This window comes from Oryctolagus cuniculus, chromosome 21 (assembly GCF_051225735.1).
Source record: "Oryctolagus cuniculus isolate XC-2025 breed Fujian yellow rabbit chromosome 21, ASM5122573v1, whole genome shotgun sequence".
Lineage (NCBI taxonomy): Eukaryota > Metazoa > Chordata > Mammalia > Lagomorpha > Leporidae > Oryctolagus > Oryctolagus cuniculus.
This window is the reverse complement of record NC_142887.1, coordinates 27,399,850-27,415,029: the sequence shown is the minus strand read 5'-3', so window position 1 is coordinate 27,415,029 and position 15,180 is coordinate 27,399,850. Positions and strand designations below refer to the sequence as shown.

Here is a 15,180-nt window from a genome sequence, read left to right as displayed (position 1 = left end):
CAGAGCCGGAGCCGGAGCCGGAGCCAGAGCCAGAGCCAGAGCCAGAGCCAGAGCCAGGCACAGCCAGGTACTCCCATGTGAGATACAGGTGTCTTCACTGCTGGGTCAAATGCCCATTCTCCCATTCTTTCTTTCTAAAAGTCAAAGTAACAAGGCCCTGAAGTGGTCTTTGAATATTTTAATAAATTTATTTTTGATAAATAATGTCATTAAAAAAAAAGAAAGAAAGTAACAAGGCCTTTAGTCCAGATCTTAAAACATACAAACTCCACCACCACCCTGCTCCAGCCTATCTTATACATCAGGAAAGAGGCAGAAAAACACAAACAGGCTTAAGACACGGGGGTTTGATCATTCTGCACTATGTATCCCCAACCCGTTCTCAATTTCCACATGTTTCAGGATATTAAAAAGCAACTGAACCATGAGAACGGCTATGGCCAAGAGTAGCTATGTAACTTCCTAACTCACAAATTGCTGAAGATAACCCGGGACACACTGACCACAGTTTATGAGTCTTGTTCCTTTGTTTCAAACTCAAGAGTATATTTGGTTCTTATTCTTCTTTTGTAGTAGGAAGAACTTTTTTTCTTTAAGATTTATTTATTTTACCTAAAAGGCAGAGTTACAGAGAGATCTTCGATCCACTGGTTCACTCCCCAGATGGCCACGAGGTAGCTAGGCTGTGTTGGGTTGGGACGAAGGAGGGAACCTGAAGTTTTCTGGGTCTCCCACAAGGGTACAGGGCCCAAGCACTTGGGCCATCTTCCGCTGCTTTTCCCAGTCCATTAGGGTGCTGGATGGGTAGTGGAATAGCTGGGACTCGAACCAGCCACAATGCTGACCCCAGGAAGAATGTTCCAATGTCCTGAAGACTAGTTTTGAAGTAGAACTAATAGATTCAAGACAGGAAGTTAATTTTTAACCCTATATTAATTAGGGATTTTTATTCTAACAATTCACAGTTTCTGAGTCTACCCAATTTTCTGAACATTATATTCACTGTCCCACAAGTACTACATTACCCACTAGTCAGCTCCTCAAAGCCACCAATTGCGTGCTCATTTGTGGGTAAGCAGTTTCCAGTACAGAAAAGACGGGCTACACTCGGCCCAGCAAACAGCAGCCTCGGGCCCTCTGTGGCTGCCGTCCTCCAGCCTCCACCCTACTCTGTCTTGATTTGTTGCTGAGGACAGAGGAAGAGGACCGATAGGCAGCAGATTTGTCAGCAGGTCTTAACTCCTGGCCAAAGCCCACAGGAAGAGCTGTGTGTAGTAATTTACTACTTTTTACAGCTTTCCCGAAGACAAGTGAAATATTCAAGTAGCCAGCACAAAAAGACCAGGAAAATCATAATTTGAGGCAGCCTTTCAAATGACCAAAAGTGCTTAGTGCTACACAGAAAAACTTAGGAGGAGAATAATCTATTAACATAAAGTTCCCAATTTCCTATCATTTTATAAATTTCAAATTACCAAAGTCACAGTAGCTAACTGTCTCCCTCCATGAAAACACACTTACATGTTTTAAGGAAACAGGTAATGGCTAGATATTTAACAATGCTCACATTAATAATTAATAGTTAGGGGCTAGCATAGTGGTGTAGCGGGTTAAACTGCTGCTTGTGACATCGGCATCCCATATGGGCATCAGGTCCCTGTGCTGGCTGCTCTACTTCTGATTCAACTCCCTGCTAATGGCCTGAGAAAGCAGTGGAAGATGGATCAAGTACTTGGGCCCCTGCACTGACACATGAAACCTGGAAGAAGCTCCTGGCTCCTGGATCCGGGCTGGCCCAGCCCCACGTGGGGAGTGAACCAGGGGATGGAATCTCTCAATCTCTCTCTCCCTCTCCCTCTCAATTTGTGCCTTTCAAATAAATAAATCTTTATTTAAAAAAAGGCTAATAGTTAAATGACCATGGCTATGAATTTAGTTTTAGATCAACATATTAAAGATCAGAGTAAAACTTACATCTGTTTCATAGGAACTGGAATAAAATTAAAGTCATAAAAACTAGCTCCTCAGTATTTTGTCCCTGCTAATGAGATCACTGCCCCTATCACTAAGGTGATGCCAAGTGGCAGTGGGAACAAGGGAACCTGCCTGCCCACAGGTAAAAACAGTATTATCTGGACATGCGTGTGCTAGGAAGACCAGAGGTTTGGAGGGGTGCAAAGGAAGGTGCCAGGATCCTGTTAAGTAAGACTCACTTTCCACTCCCATGATAGCAATGGGAACAGAAGGTCCAGGAAATATTCCAAAGAACATGCACTTGGACTTTAAAATAGTTCAAGTAAAAGTCTAGGTTCCAACGTTCTGCCACATGACAACTGGGGTTTCTGCAAAGGCGCTAGCTTTGAGCCACAGTCCACAGGGACCTACATAACTCACTTGTACTTCTCATTGATGTTGGAAATCCTCCAGGCGTTGTTCATATCAAAACCCATTCGCTCCACTTCATTTTTAAACCTTGACGTTACATGTTCCCCTAGGGGACAAAGACAGACAGCAGAAAGGAAGAAATGAATACCATTTTTCAAAACGGGTGGAATAAAAGCATAGCTACTCTGCTCTAACTGTATAAATAACATTTATTTTTAGTTAAATAAAATCCCTGGTAGGGTTAACAACAGAGAGTTAAGAGGAAAGAAATTCTGACTAAGAATTATGCTACCTCATTTAATCCCTATTATCAACTCTGAGGATGGCCATCACTATGCTCTTTTTAAAAAAAAAATATTTATTTATTTATTTATTCATTCATTCATTCATTCATTCATTCATCTGAAAGACAGAGAGAGATCTTCCATCTGCTGACTGACTCCTCAAATGGCTGTCACAGCTAGAACCGGGCCAGGCAAAAGCCAAGAGCCTACAACTCAATAGAGGTCTTCCAAAGAGGCGGCAGGGACTCAAATACTGCGGCCAGCAACTCCTGCTTCCCAGGAGCACCAGCAGGGAGCCGCACTGGAAGCAGGCTAGCCAGGACTGGAACTTGCACTCCAACAAGGGATGTGGACATCCCAAGTGGTAGCTTAGTTCACTGCACCACAATCACCCACCCAAGGAACTCCTTTTACAGAATAAAAAAAAGAGAGAGACAGAGAGGTTGTTAAGTAGGTCTGGCCCCAAAATCCATGCTCTTGATGCCACACTAGCAACCTTCCCATTCCCACATCACAGTGATGGTACACAAATAAACAACAAGATCACTGGGGCTGGTGTTGTGGCATAGTCGGTTAAGCTGCATTTGTGATGTTGGCATTCCACACCATATGGTGCCAGTTCAAGTCCTGGCTGTTGTACAGGCGATCCAGTTCCCTGCTCATATGCCTAGGAAAACAGCAGTAGATGGTGTGAGTGCTTGGGCCCCCACCACCCACAAGGGAAACCCAGACAGCATTCCAGCCTTCTGGCTTCTGTCTGGCCCCGCCCCAGCCATTGCAGCCACTTGGGAAGTGAACCAGTGAATGGAAGGTCGCTCGGTCTGTCTCTCTCTCTCTCTCTCTGTTAACTTTCCTTTCAAATAAACAAATCTTAACAAAACAAAACAAAACCAAACCTGAGAGCACCAAGAGAAGATACCCTGGATGTCCAACTCATCCCACATCCTCTGGGCTGGATTTTGGAAAGGGAAGGCGGTGCATGTACTACACTACAGGCTCACACACTCATCAGGGCCTACATTCTTTACTTTTTCAGCAAAATGTAAGGCTAACTCACACCAAGTGAGTTATTCACTGTCCCACAGGTACTACTGTGGGACTACAGCAGCAAACAACCTTATGTTAGCCCAGGTAGGTCAAGTCACCAAACAGGGTTAAGAAAGATCACTCTGCTTTCAAAGCCTTTCAGATTTCAGAATCGCCAGTACATGGTCATAGAATCCTAACCGCCAGTCCCCAGGAGTCTCAGGAAACACCAACTACTCTGGTAACGTGCTGAGCTTTGTAAGAATGCCCACCCCAACAGACATAATCTGGCCACATTCGTCCTAATGAATTTGACTTTTTCTTCCTCGAGACAGCAACAAAGGTAGAGATGAACTCAACATACATATCAGTAACTCTGAAAAAACTTTCTCCCAGAGAAACAGTCCTATAGCAGTAATTTTATTTTAACAACCATTAAGCAGAAGCTCTAATATATAGCGCTATAGGTTATAAAATAAATGTTAGCTAGCAGGGGAGCTGGGAGAAATCACAACAAATGAAACCACAGACTGCTGTGATGACTAAGGTATAAAGCTCTGCTCCCCCTGGGAGAGGAGCTATGGAACAGGAAACAGCAACTACTTGAATGAAGGACAATTCTGTAAAACTACTTCCCATTTAAATTGTTCTTCTTGCACTTAAGCTAGGTATTATACATTTCCTAAAGGAGAGCTATAAAAAGCTGAAACAACGGATGCAGAATGAAATAATAGCTCAATCTAGCCCATTTTGGGAAAGCTTTAGAAACAGTATAGCAGCCTTCCAAACACAAACAACCATACGTGAGTGGGTGCCATCTGTCTGCAGCTTGCAAGGAAATACGAACAAGAGTAGCAGTGGGAGAGGGAGACTGCGCTACAGTGGGTTGTTGTCACTTGGGACGTCCTCATCACACATCAAACTGCTTCCAATCCAGTTTCCTGCTAACACACTTGGGAGGCAGTGAATGCTGGCCCAAGTGCCACCCACATGCAGACGTGGATGAAGTTCTCGGCTCCAGATTTAAGCCTGGCCCAGCCTTGGTTGTTGCAGCCATTTAGGGAGTAAACAGTGGATAGAAGATCCCTCTTCTCTCTATCACTCAGTCTTTCAGCTAAAATGAAGGAAGGAAGGAAGGGAGGGAGGGAGAGGGGAAGGGAGGGAGGAGAAGAAGGGAGGGAGGGGGGAAGGGAGGGAGGGGGGAAGGGAGGGACGAGGGGGAGGGAGGAAGGGAGGGGGAGGGAGGAAGGGAGGGGGAGGGAGGAAAGGGAGGGGGAGGGAGGAAAGGGAGGGAGGGAAGAGGGGAGGAAGCAAGTAAGCAAGCAAGGAAACACCACTAGTCAGGGAGTAGGTGTCCGCTTAGTAAAGACTCCCACTTCTATATCGCAGTGCCCAGGTTCCAGGCCTAGCCTAGCCCCCAACCCCAGCTTCTTAATAATATTGAGAACTCTAAGAGGTACCAGATGATGGCTTAAGTGGTAGGGTCCCTGCCACCCACATGGGAGATCCTGGATTGAGTTCCAGACTCCTGGCTACTGCAGGCATCTGGAACAAGCCAATGGATGGGGAGCATAAGTATCTCTTTCTCAAATAATTCTTTTAAATATCCTTTAAAAAAACCCAGTCAGGGGTCTTTCATTCATAATCCCAATCAAAAAGCTGTAAAACTCTGGCAATTTCCAAGTTCATTAATTAACGATTTTTTTACCCCACCCTGGGACACAGTCTCTGCAAAAGGTAAAAGCACTTTTATTATTGGTCTATTAACTAGTATCTCTATTTTAGGGCATTCAGATACCCTAAAAGGATCTTGATATTTTAAAATAATTGCTAGCAAATACCAACAACAGCCACCAACAACTTACTACATAGAACCACCCTCCAAAAGGAGAATGACCATCCAGAACATAAAATTCTGAGCTACACATAGAGAAATACATACTGAGTAGTGGTTACAGAAAAATCTGTTTTCTCAAGTTCCTGAAGAATAAGGAGTGAATTTTAATTATCTTGGTATCCTCTAAAGTAGTGACTTCATAAACTCTGAAACTGAATACCACAACCCACAATCAGAATTATGTTTTACATCACAATACAACATATGTTAATTTTTTAAAAATATGTTCATTTTTAAAAAAGATTTCTGGGGCTAGCATTGTTGCACAGTGGGTTAAGCTGCCACCTGTGACACCGGCATCCCATCTGAGTGCCAGTTTGAGTCCCAGTCGCTCTATTTCCAATCCAGCTCCCTGCTAAAGTGCCTGGGAAAGCAGTGAAAGATGGCCCAAGTGCTGCCATTCATGAGAGACCAGAATGGAGTTCCAGGTTCCTAGCTCTGGCTATTTTAGCCACTTGCAGAGTGAACAGCAGATGGATGATCTCTCTCTTTCTCTCTCCCTCTCTCAAATAAATCTTAAAAAATAAAGGGGCTGGGGAGAAGTTTCATAATGCAGTACCCATGCTTGCTGTATATGATACACTTTGCTATTTTCTATTCTATTTTACTTCCTTAAAATTCCATTTCATGATCCACTTGTGGATCACAGCCTGCAGTTTGAAAAACACAGGTTGGAAAAAGAAAATCTAGCAGCAGATCTTACATACATGAGTAATTCAACCTGATTCTACAAACTTGGTCAGCATTCACTTTTGTTTATTTTGCCAGAAAAGTAAACCTAAACACAATTACTGCTGGATTTCCCTTAGGAATTTCCATCTCACAGTTTCCATATCTCAATCATTCAACACTGGATACACTGTAATATCTCAACTTATTTTGAATCTTGGGGTTTTAAGGTTTTTGTTTGGCTTTATATTTTCATTTCAACTTTTCCAGCCTGCCTCCCCAACTAAGTGGGGATCTGTCCCTCTCCAACATTTAGTATCACTCAAACTACAATTAACAGCCCAGCAATTCTCATTTTAGAGGAAAAGAAAACTTTTTCTAAAGTAATGAGCTCTCCGTCATAACCACAGTGCTAACCTGCAGTCTAAAAAAATCCTCCCCCCAACCCGCTGCCAAAAAAATATAGATATATAAAAAAATCTAGCTCCCTGGCCAATTCTGAGTATTCAACCCCACAATTATACAAAGGCCTAGGGTGGAAAGGACACGTGAGGATGCGAGCCAGAGAAGGTAAAAGCACCCCTCTGTCGCTCCCCCTCTTCATGGAGGAACGACACAAGACCCTGCATTGTTCTTTCGTCTGCTCGGCCCTCCCCGGGTTTGCTGCTGGTTCTTCCCGGGTTGGCTACTGTCCCTTCCACCTCCGTGGAAGGGCGGTTCCCCCTGCCACATTCCCCACTTCCGCGGGGGAGCGGCACACCGCCGGCCGGCTCTCTCGGGGGCTACACAGGTGTTCCTCTTAGATGTTCCTCTTAGATGTTCCTGGTGCATGCCGTCTCTCTCCTCCTTTATAGTCCTCTTCCACCAATCCCAACTCTGCTACCCACACGCCGAGTACGCTGCTCTCCTCCAATCAGGAGCAGGTCCCACAGTTTATTGGTTGAACTGGAGGCAGCTGTGTAGAAGCTGTTTCCCTTCTCAGCGCCATATTGTGGGAAAGCAGATGCATAGAATAAGTCTTAATTCCAGTAACTTAGTCTAGTCCGAGTTGCTCCCAGTTGCTCCCCACACCCCTCTCCTCAGGGAAGGCTGACTACCCCCTTCAGAGTTTCACATATGGAGGGAAGAACCTTGCTTTCTAAGTCCTAAGTTCCTAGTCAGTCCTCTAGATCTATACTTCCTGGACTCAACTCAAATCTAGAAGACAAATAAACAGGCAGCTGCACTATAGTCTAAAACCCAGAGTCATTTGCTGTTCATGGATAAACCAATGTGCCTAATGGGCATCTCTCACAGGACTAGTGAAGGAAGTGAGCCCAATGTTACCACACCAGCAGCTGAGCTGCCCACCACCTGCCAGGACTTCAGATTAACACACCAGGACAGAGCCATCACCAGAATCCAGCTGCAGTGAGTGGCAGCAAGGACAAGACAAGAAGCTTGCAACTTTAAGGCCACTCCTTTTGTAGTCTGGGATGGGGCTAAGAGCAGAATGAAGAGTTTGGCAACTGCTTTTGCCACATTTACATGTGCATTCCAACAGCACTGCTGAGATTTCTTCCAAAATTGGGTAAGACATAAAGCTGTGGCCAGAGTAAGGGCAGCTTACAACTATGACAGGTTCGATACCTAGTAGGACTACCGAGGCAACAGTGTAGTTTTCCCATATTTTTCTTCTCTGGTAAGCTAACTTAGTCTATGCTTGTGGTTTCATGTACCAGTGCAGATACACAAAGGTATCACTCTGAAGTATCTCAAGTGTCGTCCCACCCTCAAGATGACTTATAAGACTGTGGTTGTCTGGTATGCTCTTATTTGGTGACTAATGCTATAGCTACCACTAACATTGACCACAGTGGGTAAAAACAGAAGAATAAGATTGACTGGCTTTAAAAATGCCAACACGGACTCTTTTTTTTTTTTTAATAAAATCAAGTTTTTCCTCTGTACTTCACAGTGAAAATAAATAAAAGAGAAAAGCCACAGATACAGACACACTCAAACTAAGCCACTGAAATACAGTAAAATCCCAGTGAGTGGTAGCAGGTAAACTTCCATGCAGATTGTATACCTTGGGAGCAAACACAACACAACCTCTACTCACAGAGCAACTTTAACCCATCAGTTACGATGGCAATATTTGGAGCTGCATCATTTCCAAAATGTTTTCAGAAGCATGGCACCCGGAGGCAATCAAACTTCACTGAACTGAACTCAACAGCATTTAAAAAGTGGTTCTTCAGGATACCTGCATCAGCTTGGGCAGGAAAAGCATGAATGCCCCAGCTTGAAGAACAAAGCAAACAAGTACAGAGAGGATAAATGGCTTACCCAGGGTTATGTTTTCAATGACACAGTAAGATTTGAATTCAGATTTTCCAAATCCTAAAGTATTACTTTATTCCCCACAAGACCCCAGCGCACACACACAAGAAGAGAGAAAACACTGATGGCCAAGGCATACCAGATTTCAAGAAGGGAAGGACTAGGGTCCCAGGCCTTCCCACCTACAACAGAGACACACACAAGTAAACAATAACATCAAGTGTTGACCTGGCTCATCTAAGGAATCCCCCAAGAGTTGGCTCAAATCTACAAAAAACAACTAAAATTATCAAGAGAATAAAGAAGTCTTCTTAAAAAGATGAGAATTTTTGTTCTAGTTTTGAGAAAACAAAATAGGAGAAAGCAAGCTTAGGTGACTAAATGCTGGCAAATCAGAGAATGCCTCATGGAGCTAGTCTTAAAGTGTTTACCTCACATAAAGCAGCAGGGTGAACTCAGTTCATTATCCTAGCAGAGAGTGAAAACTAAAATTTTAATAAGTAAGACACAAGGGTTTAATAACTCAGTAAATATATACCTAGGATTTGTGTACTTAATTGCCTATAAATTTTACCTTTTAAAAATTTTTTTGTCTTTCATTTTATTTGAAAGGCAGAGACAAAGAGAGAAAAAGAGATCTTCCATCACTGGTTCACTCTTCAAATGCCCACAACAATCAGGCATAGGCCCAGATCAAAGTCAGGAGCCCAGAACCCAGTGTGGATCCCCCAGGTAAGTGGCAGGGACCTAAGTAGCTGGGCTATCATCTGCTGCCTACCAGGGTATACATTAGCAGGAAGCTAGATTGGAAGCAGAGCAGCATGGGCTTGAACCTGATGAAGGATGCAGGTGTTTCAAGCTGCAAATTAACCATTGTGCCAAACGCCCATCTTTAGAAAGTCTACCTTTAAAAAAAAATCCCCCAAACCTAAAAAGAGCCATAAATAAACCAAGACATAAATTTAAAATGTGATAATACCTCAATAAAGATGAAAAAAGAAAGAGAGAGAAGTGATGATCAAGAGAGTGACCATAAGCACCACAGAGTCCTGTGAATGTTCCTGGCCCGGGTGGCCTCTCGTGGATGACTCTGGGTTCCAATGACCTGGGCAAGCTCATGAGACATTTGGATTCTGGTGCTTTTCCAGAAGCTCCATGAAGGCAAGTACCTCTGTTGTTCAGGTTCTGCACCCATAGCATCCCACAGTCGGCTCTCACAAACAGAACTGGCTTTATGTTCTAGCACTATCACTGACTAGCAGTAGGACCGGAAGATAGCTTTTACTTCTGGCCTCCCTCAATTCCCTTGTTTCCCCAAAAAGAAACACCAGGCTATCCTGCCAGCTTTGATAAGGTCTCAAGGAGCAAACAAAAGTACTTATCAAAGCATCTTGGAAAATAAGATAAAGCTTAGGTTTGTTGAAATTTAGTTAAATAGAACAAGAATATGAACCAAAAAGTTTCAATCAGTGATGGCCCAGGAAACAGACTGACATAAATACAGCTAAACTAGCCTTGAATGTGGAAAATGACTCACAGCAAATTTACAAGATTGAAGATTCAGAATTAAAATTTCAGGGTTGAAGAAAAAAGTCCCAAGATCAAACTATTTCATCATTCAGAAATTTGACTTTGCTTCCAAAGTCAGTGCTGGGCAACACAGTTCTATTTCTATATAGCAGCATGAAGTTTACAGAAAACTACACGCAGAGAAACATGACCTTGGTCAACGCCATTTCTAGACAGAATGACAATGAATGGGGCAAAGACTGAAAAGGAGTCAGGAATCGTAGGTTCCAATACAGATCCAGTGTCTCTACTCGTCCCTGAGGAAGTCAGCTGGCTTCTCTGGACTTCTGTTCTTTACCCAGGAAAAGGCGATGACAAGTAAGCCATGACTTGAAAATTCTAAGACAGCACAAGGTCATTTTATATTCCAGTATTTGACAGCCTACCCTCACAGTTTTGCAGCTTTTTTCACACTACTTGTATTTCCCCATCATCTAATCAATGAACTAGCCAATCCTCAAAGCCTACTAAGAAGTTGATTTTAATGTCTTCTAAATTGTGTTCTTAATATTCACAGCTCCCTTCCACTGGGCTCCTATAACATCCATGTAACTTTATTTTAGTTGGTTTTAGATCCAATGTACTGTGATGTTAAGTTTACTGGTCTACCCTTTCCCTAGAAGGCAGGAAACATGTTCTATAAGCTTAGAAGTGTTCTCCAAAATATAAATCGACTGAACACTGGAATGCTTAGACATCCCCTTTCATGTTAAAGTCATCTCCCACAGTCGTCTGATAAAGCCTCTAGCCACCTGCACATTCCTGGAACAGCCTACCTGGTCTGCACAGGTCTCCGTGTTGCTCTTTTTCACTGGCATAAACCTCCATGCACCAGGCGTGGTAAGCAAATGAGAAGAGATCTTCTATTTTAGCAGGTGGTCGGATTGCATTGTTTAGTCTCTTCAGCCACTCTTGACACTGCTCAAAGGTTGAAAACTGACACCTTCGTAAAGTCAAAGAAGTACAAACAAAATCAGAAGGCAGTTAGTTCAGAACAAAATCTCAAAAAGCCAGCATTTCAAGAGTGCTTCCTCATAGTGAAGCGGCAGCCACAACTGAGAAAGCTTCAGAGGCAGTCCTTAACGGATTACGATCACTTATAACAAAACAGGTAGAGGACAGGTGCCTGGCCTAGCAGTTAGGATGCTGGCTGGCATGCCTACATCCCACACTGGAGGACCTGGGTTCAGCATCCCACTCCACCCCGAGTCCAGCTTCCTGCCTATGTAGACTACGCCCTGGAAGGCAGTGCTGATGGTTCAAATAACTGAGTTCTTTGCCACCACTTTGGAGACATGGACTGAGTTCCCAGCTGGCTTAGCCCTTGCCACTGTGGGCATTTGGGGGAGGAACTGTTGATACAAGCATTATTCTCTCAAATAAATTATTAGAAAAACCAAAAACAATTCCAACAAATTTCAGCAAACAGTGCAAAAGGTTTAAAAAAAAAAAAAAAAACCACAACCCTGGACACACGGAACACAGATTTTTCTAAGTGAACGAAATGTCTTCTGAGATTAATGACTTTTAAAAGATTGATTGACTGATTGATTTGAAAGGCAGAATGACAAAGAGAAAGGAACAGAGACAGCTTTTTGTTTGTTTGTTTTTTTGATAGGCAGAGTGGACAGTGAGAGAGAGAGACAGAGAGAAAGGTCTTCCTTTGCCGTTGGTTCACCCTCCAGTGGCCACCGCGGCCGGCGCACTGCGGCCGGCGCATCACGCTGATCCAATGTCAGGAGCCAGGTGCTTTTCCTGGTCTCCCATTGGGTGCAGGGCCCAAGCACTTGGGCCATCCTCCACTGCACTCCCTGGCCACAGCAGAGAGCTGGCCTGGAAGAGGGGCAACCGGGACAGAATCCGGCGCCCCGAATGGGACTAGAACTAGGCGCCTCAAGGCGGAGGATTAGCCTAGTGAGCTGCGGCGCCGGCAAGAGACAGATCTTGCATCCACTGGTTCACTCTCCAAATGGCTGCATCAGGTAAGTCTCGGCCGAACAGAAGGCAGGATCTCCTGCTTGTCTCCATGTGGTGGCAGGGACCCATGTATTCGGGCCATCTCCTGCTACCTTCCCAGTACATCAGCAGGAAGAGGGATCACAGACGGAGCAGGGGCACCTGAACTGGCATGCCCACGTGCGATGCAAGCACAGCAAGCAGGGGCTTAGCAATTGCTGTGCACGACTCTGACCCCGAAGACAATCACTGACAAGTTTTCCAGTAAAATGGCAGCTGACTTTCAGGATGGGATTCCTCTCTTCCTCTTCCATCAAAAGTTTTATGGTTGGTCTTTTCAGGAAATATTTTAGAAGTCTTTTTTTTTTTATATTTGGCCAAATTAAAAAAACAACCCACATAGTACTTTTAGCTAGTTAGGAAGTAATTGCAAAATTTGTCTGTTTAGCAATTAAGACAAATCACCACCTTCAGATCCAAAACAAAGAGATTACTTTCAGCTGGAATCATTCAGAGAGCAAAACAATTCTATCAATTCCAATTTCCAGTATATACAACCAAGGGGTTAAAATAATTAGTGTAAACTGATCTGCTGAGGATTTGTTTAAATACTTTGCCTTTTTGGATGCAGCATTAAAAACAAAGTAATCAATAAACAAGATTTTTCAACTGTAAATTGTAGTCACTATCAAAAGCAAGCTAAATCTCACCAGCTAAAAATTAACTTACACAGTGAAAGCCAAGGGAAGGGTCCTTAAACCTCTCCCTCATCCCAATCCATGTGGCTCAGCAAGATGCCAACACACAATGTTTATTTGAACTCCAGAGTAGGTCAAAAATGATAAAAGTAAAAACTTGCAGAATTTAGGGGGCCAGCATTGTGGCATAGTGGGTTAAGCTGCTGCCTGCAGCACCGCCATCCACACCTTCTGCTGGTGTGCCTGGGAGAGCAACTGAGAATGGCCTAAGTGCTTGGGGCCTTTTACCCACATGGGGAATCTGAAAAGAAGCTCCTGGCTCCTGGTTCCAGCCAGGCCCAGTCCCAGCTGCTGCAGCCATTTAGGGAGTGAACCAGTGAATGGAAGATCTCTCTGTCTCTCCCTCTCTAACTCTGCCTTTCAAATAAAATAAATTTAAAAAAAAAAAAAAAAAAAAAAGCTTGCAGAATTTAAAACTCCTGGAGCTAATAAAATCAACATCCAGGCATCATTTTGCAAGCGTTATACTTAAGACTAGAGCAGATAAAAATCATCAATAGACACTAAACTTAGAGACATTTTGATAAGAAGCAAGGTATTTCACAGCATCTCAACCTGGCTCCCTACAGACTTGCTTAGTTGCTAGGAAGAAAAATTTGCTTACTTTAGTAATCAAAACTAACACCACCACTGTGGGAAATGTGGACACAGTTTGCCTGCAGATGTAAGACAAAACCCTACAAAGGATATCACATCGTGTATATAATACTGCAGCTGAGAATGCATAATCTCAATTAAACCTTGAGGAAGAACACAATGCAAGAAATATTCCATTAAAATAAAGCATTATCTTCATAAAAATGTGAAGCTGCTAAAATACAAAGAAAGGCTGTGGAAAACAGTCCACATTAAAGAAGTCTACAGCACTGTATCAGGCAGAGTAGTGTCTGACGCTGCATCCTGTACTGAAGGAGGTAGGGTGGGGGGAATACTATAAAGGACATCACTGTCAGGTGACAAAATTGAACATGGACAGAAGACTGAATAAAAGTATTATGAGTGTAAAATTGTGAAGGTTACAATGTGGTTCTGTGAGAGAATATCCCTATTCTTAGGAAAGCCTACATACACTAAAGAATTTGTAGGGTTAAGAGCCATGATTATGTAGCTTACTCTCAAATTTTTCAGAAGAATCACACACACACACACACACACACAAAGTCCACCAGGGGATGAAGTAAATGGAGGTGGAGTATTAACAACAGGTGAATCTAGGTAAACATATACTGGTGTCCTTCGTACTATTTTTACTTTTGCATCTTTTTATAAATTATAAATTATTTCCAATTAAATTTTGGTTAAAATTTTATTTATTTGAGAGGCAGACAGAGAAGGGTCTTCCATCCACTGGTTCACTCCCCAAATGGCCAAAACAGCTGGAGCTGGGCCGATCCGAAGCTAGGAGCTTCTTCCGGATCTCTCATACAGGCGCAGGGGGGCCCAAGCATTTGGGCCATCTTCTGCTGCTTTCCCAGGCCATTAGCAAAGAGCTGGATTGGGAAAGGGGAAGCCGGGACAAGAACCTGTGCCCTTATGGGATAACGGCGATGCAGGCGGAGGCTCAGCCTACTACGCCACAGCACCAGCCCCCCCCCCCAATTAAAATTTCAACATAGCAAGATTATGCTAAAGATAAAATATCTCAGGCACTAACTGCTCAGAAAATACTAAAAAGACTGATTTCCAAAAGATGCTCTTGCTAAGTTACAAACCATGGATCCATTCTTTAAAAAATATCTCCCACACTAAACCACAGCACAAATACATCACCTACCTGATAACTTTGCAGTCTTTGCAAGTCAAATGAAGCTGAAATATATCTCGGCATTCAACACTTTCTATAAGCTGTAATGGAACCTGCAATTAAAACAGACGAGGTCCCCTTAGTCAAAAAGGCGATGACCCTGCAGTTATTCAGTGTGTCCAAAAAGAATCATTAGAAAGCTCTACAGGCGAATGAAGCAAACAGAACTGCAAATTCATCTGGACCCACTGTACTCAAGCAATTAACACAGAGTGAATCAGGGCTTTCCATTTTCTGTCTCTAAATCAAGGTCCTCAATGTCATGTCACAGCAGGAAGATGGTGAACTCAAGAGAAGGCTCCACCTCTGCAACAACAGTGGCATGGACACCAAGCAGCACACACAAACTCGTCCCTCTTCTCTCATTCACCTTCCACGTGCTATTTAAGATGCCACAGCTGTCAATGACTTGCAGTGACACAGAACAGTAATCCTACCTTTCTTATAGCAAAGAACTACAAAGTACACATGGGACTAGATCAGTTGTTTGCCCCCAACTGATAAAGT

The 15,180-nt window shown here is 43.4% G+C and overlaps 1 protein-coding gene across 34 annotated transcripts in view; it reads right to left on the bottom strand.

Annotated features, from left to right (window-relative positions):
• The window catches only part of MTMR3 (myotubularin related protein 3), a 142,464-nt gene that overhangs the window by 25,545 nt on the left and 101,739 nt on the right, over positions 1-15,180 (bottom strand). For 28 of the 34 annotated variants that reach the window (XR_016227324.1, XR_016227326.1, XR_016227329.1 and 25 more), the window contains 3 exons: positions 14,644-14,726; positions 10,932-11,098; positions 2,395-2,491 (listed from right to left, as the gene is read on the bottom strand). Coding sequence is in view for 25 of the 34 variants with exons in the window: in XM_017350667.4 (XP_017206156.3) it covers positions 2,395-2,491; positions 10,932-11,098; positions 14,644-14,726 (347 nt within the window). In the remaining 9 variants the exon portion in view is untranslated. Of the gene's footprint in view, positions 1-2,394; positions 2,492-5,637; positions 5,659-10,931; positions 11,099-14,643; positions 14,727-15,180 lie in introns of those variants that run through there. The other 6 variants (XM_070065810.2, XM_017350676.4, XM_070065811.2 and 3 more) reach the window with 2 other exon arrangements.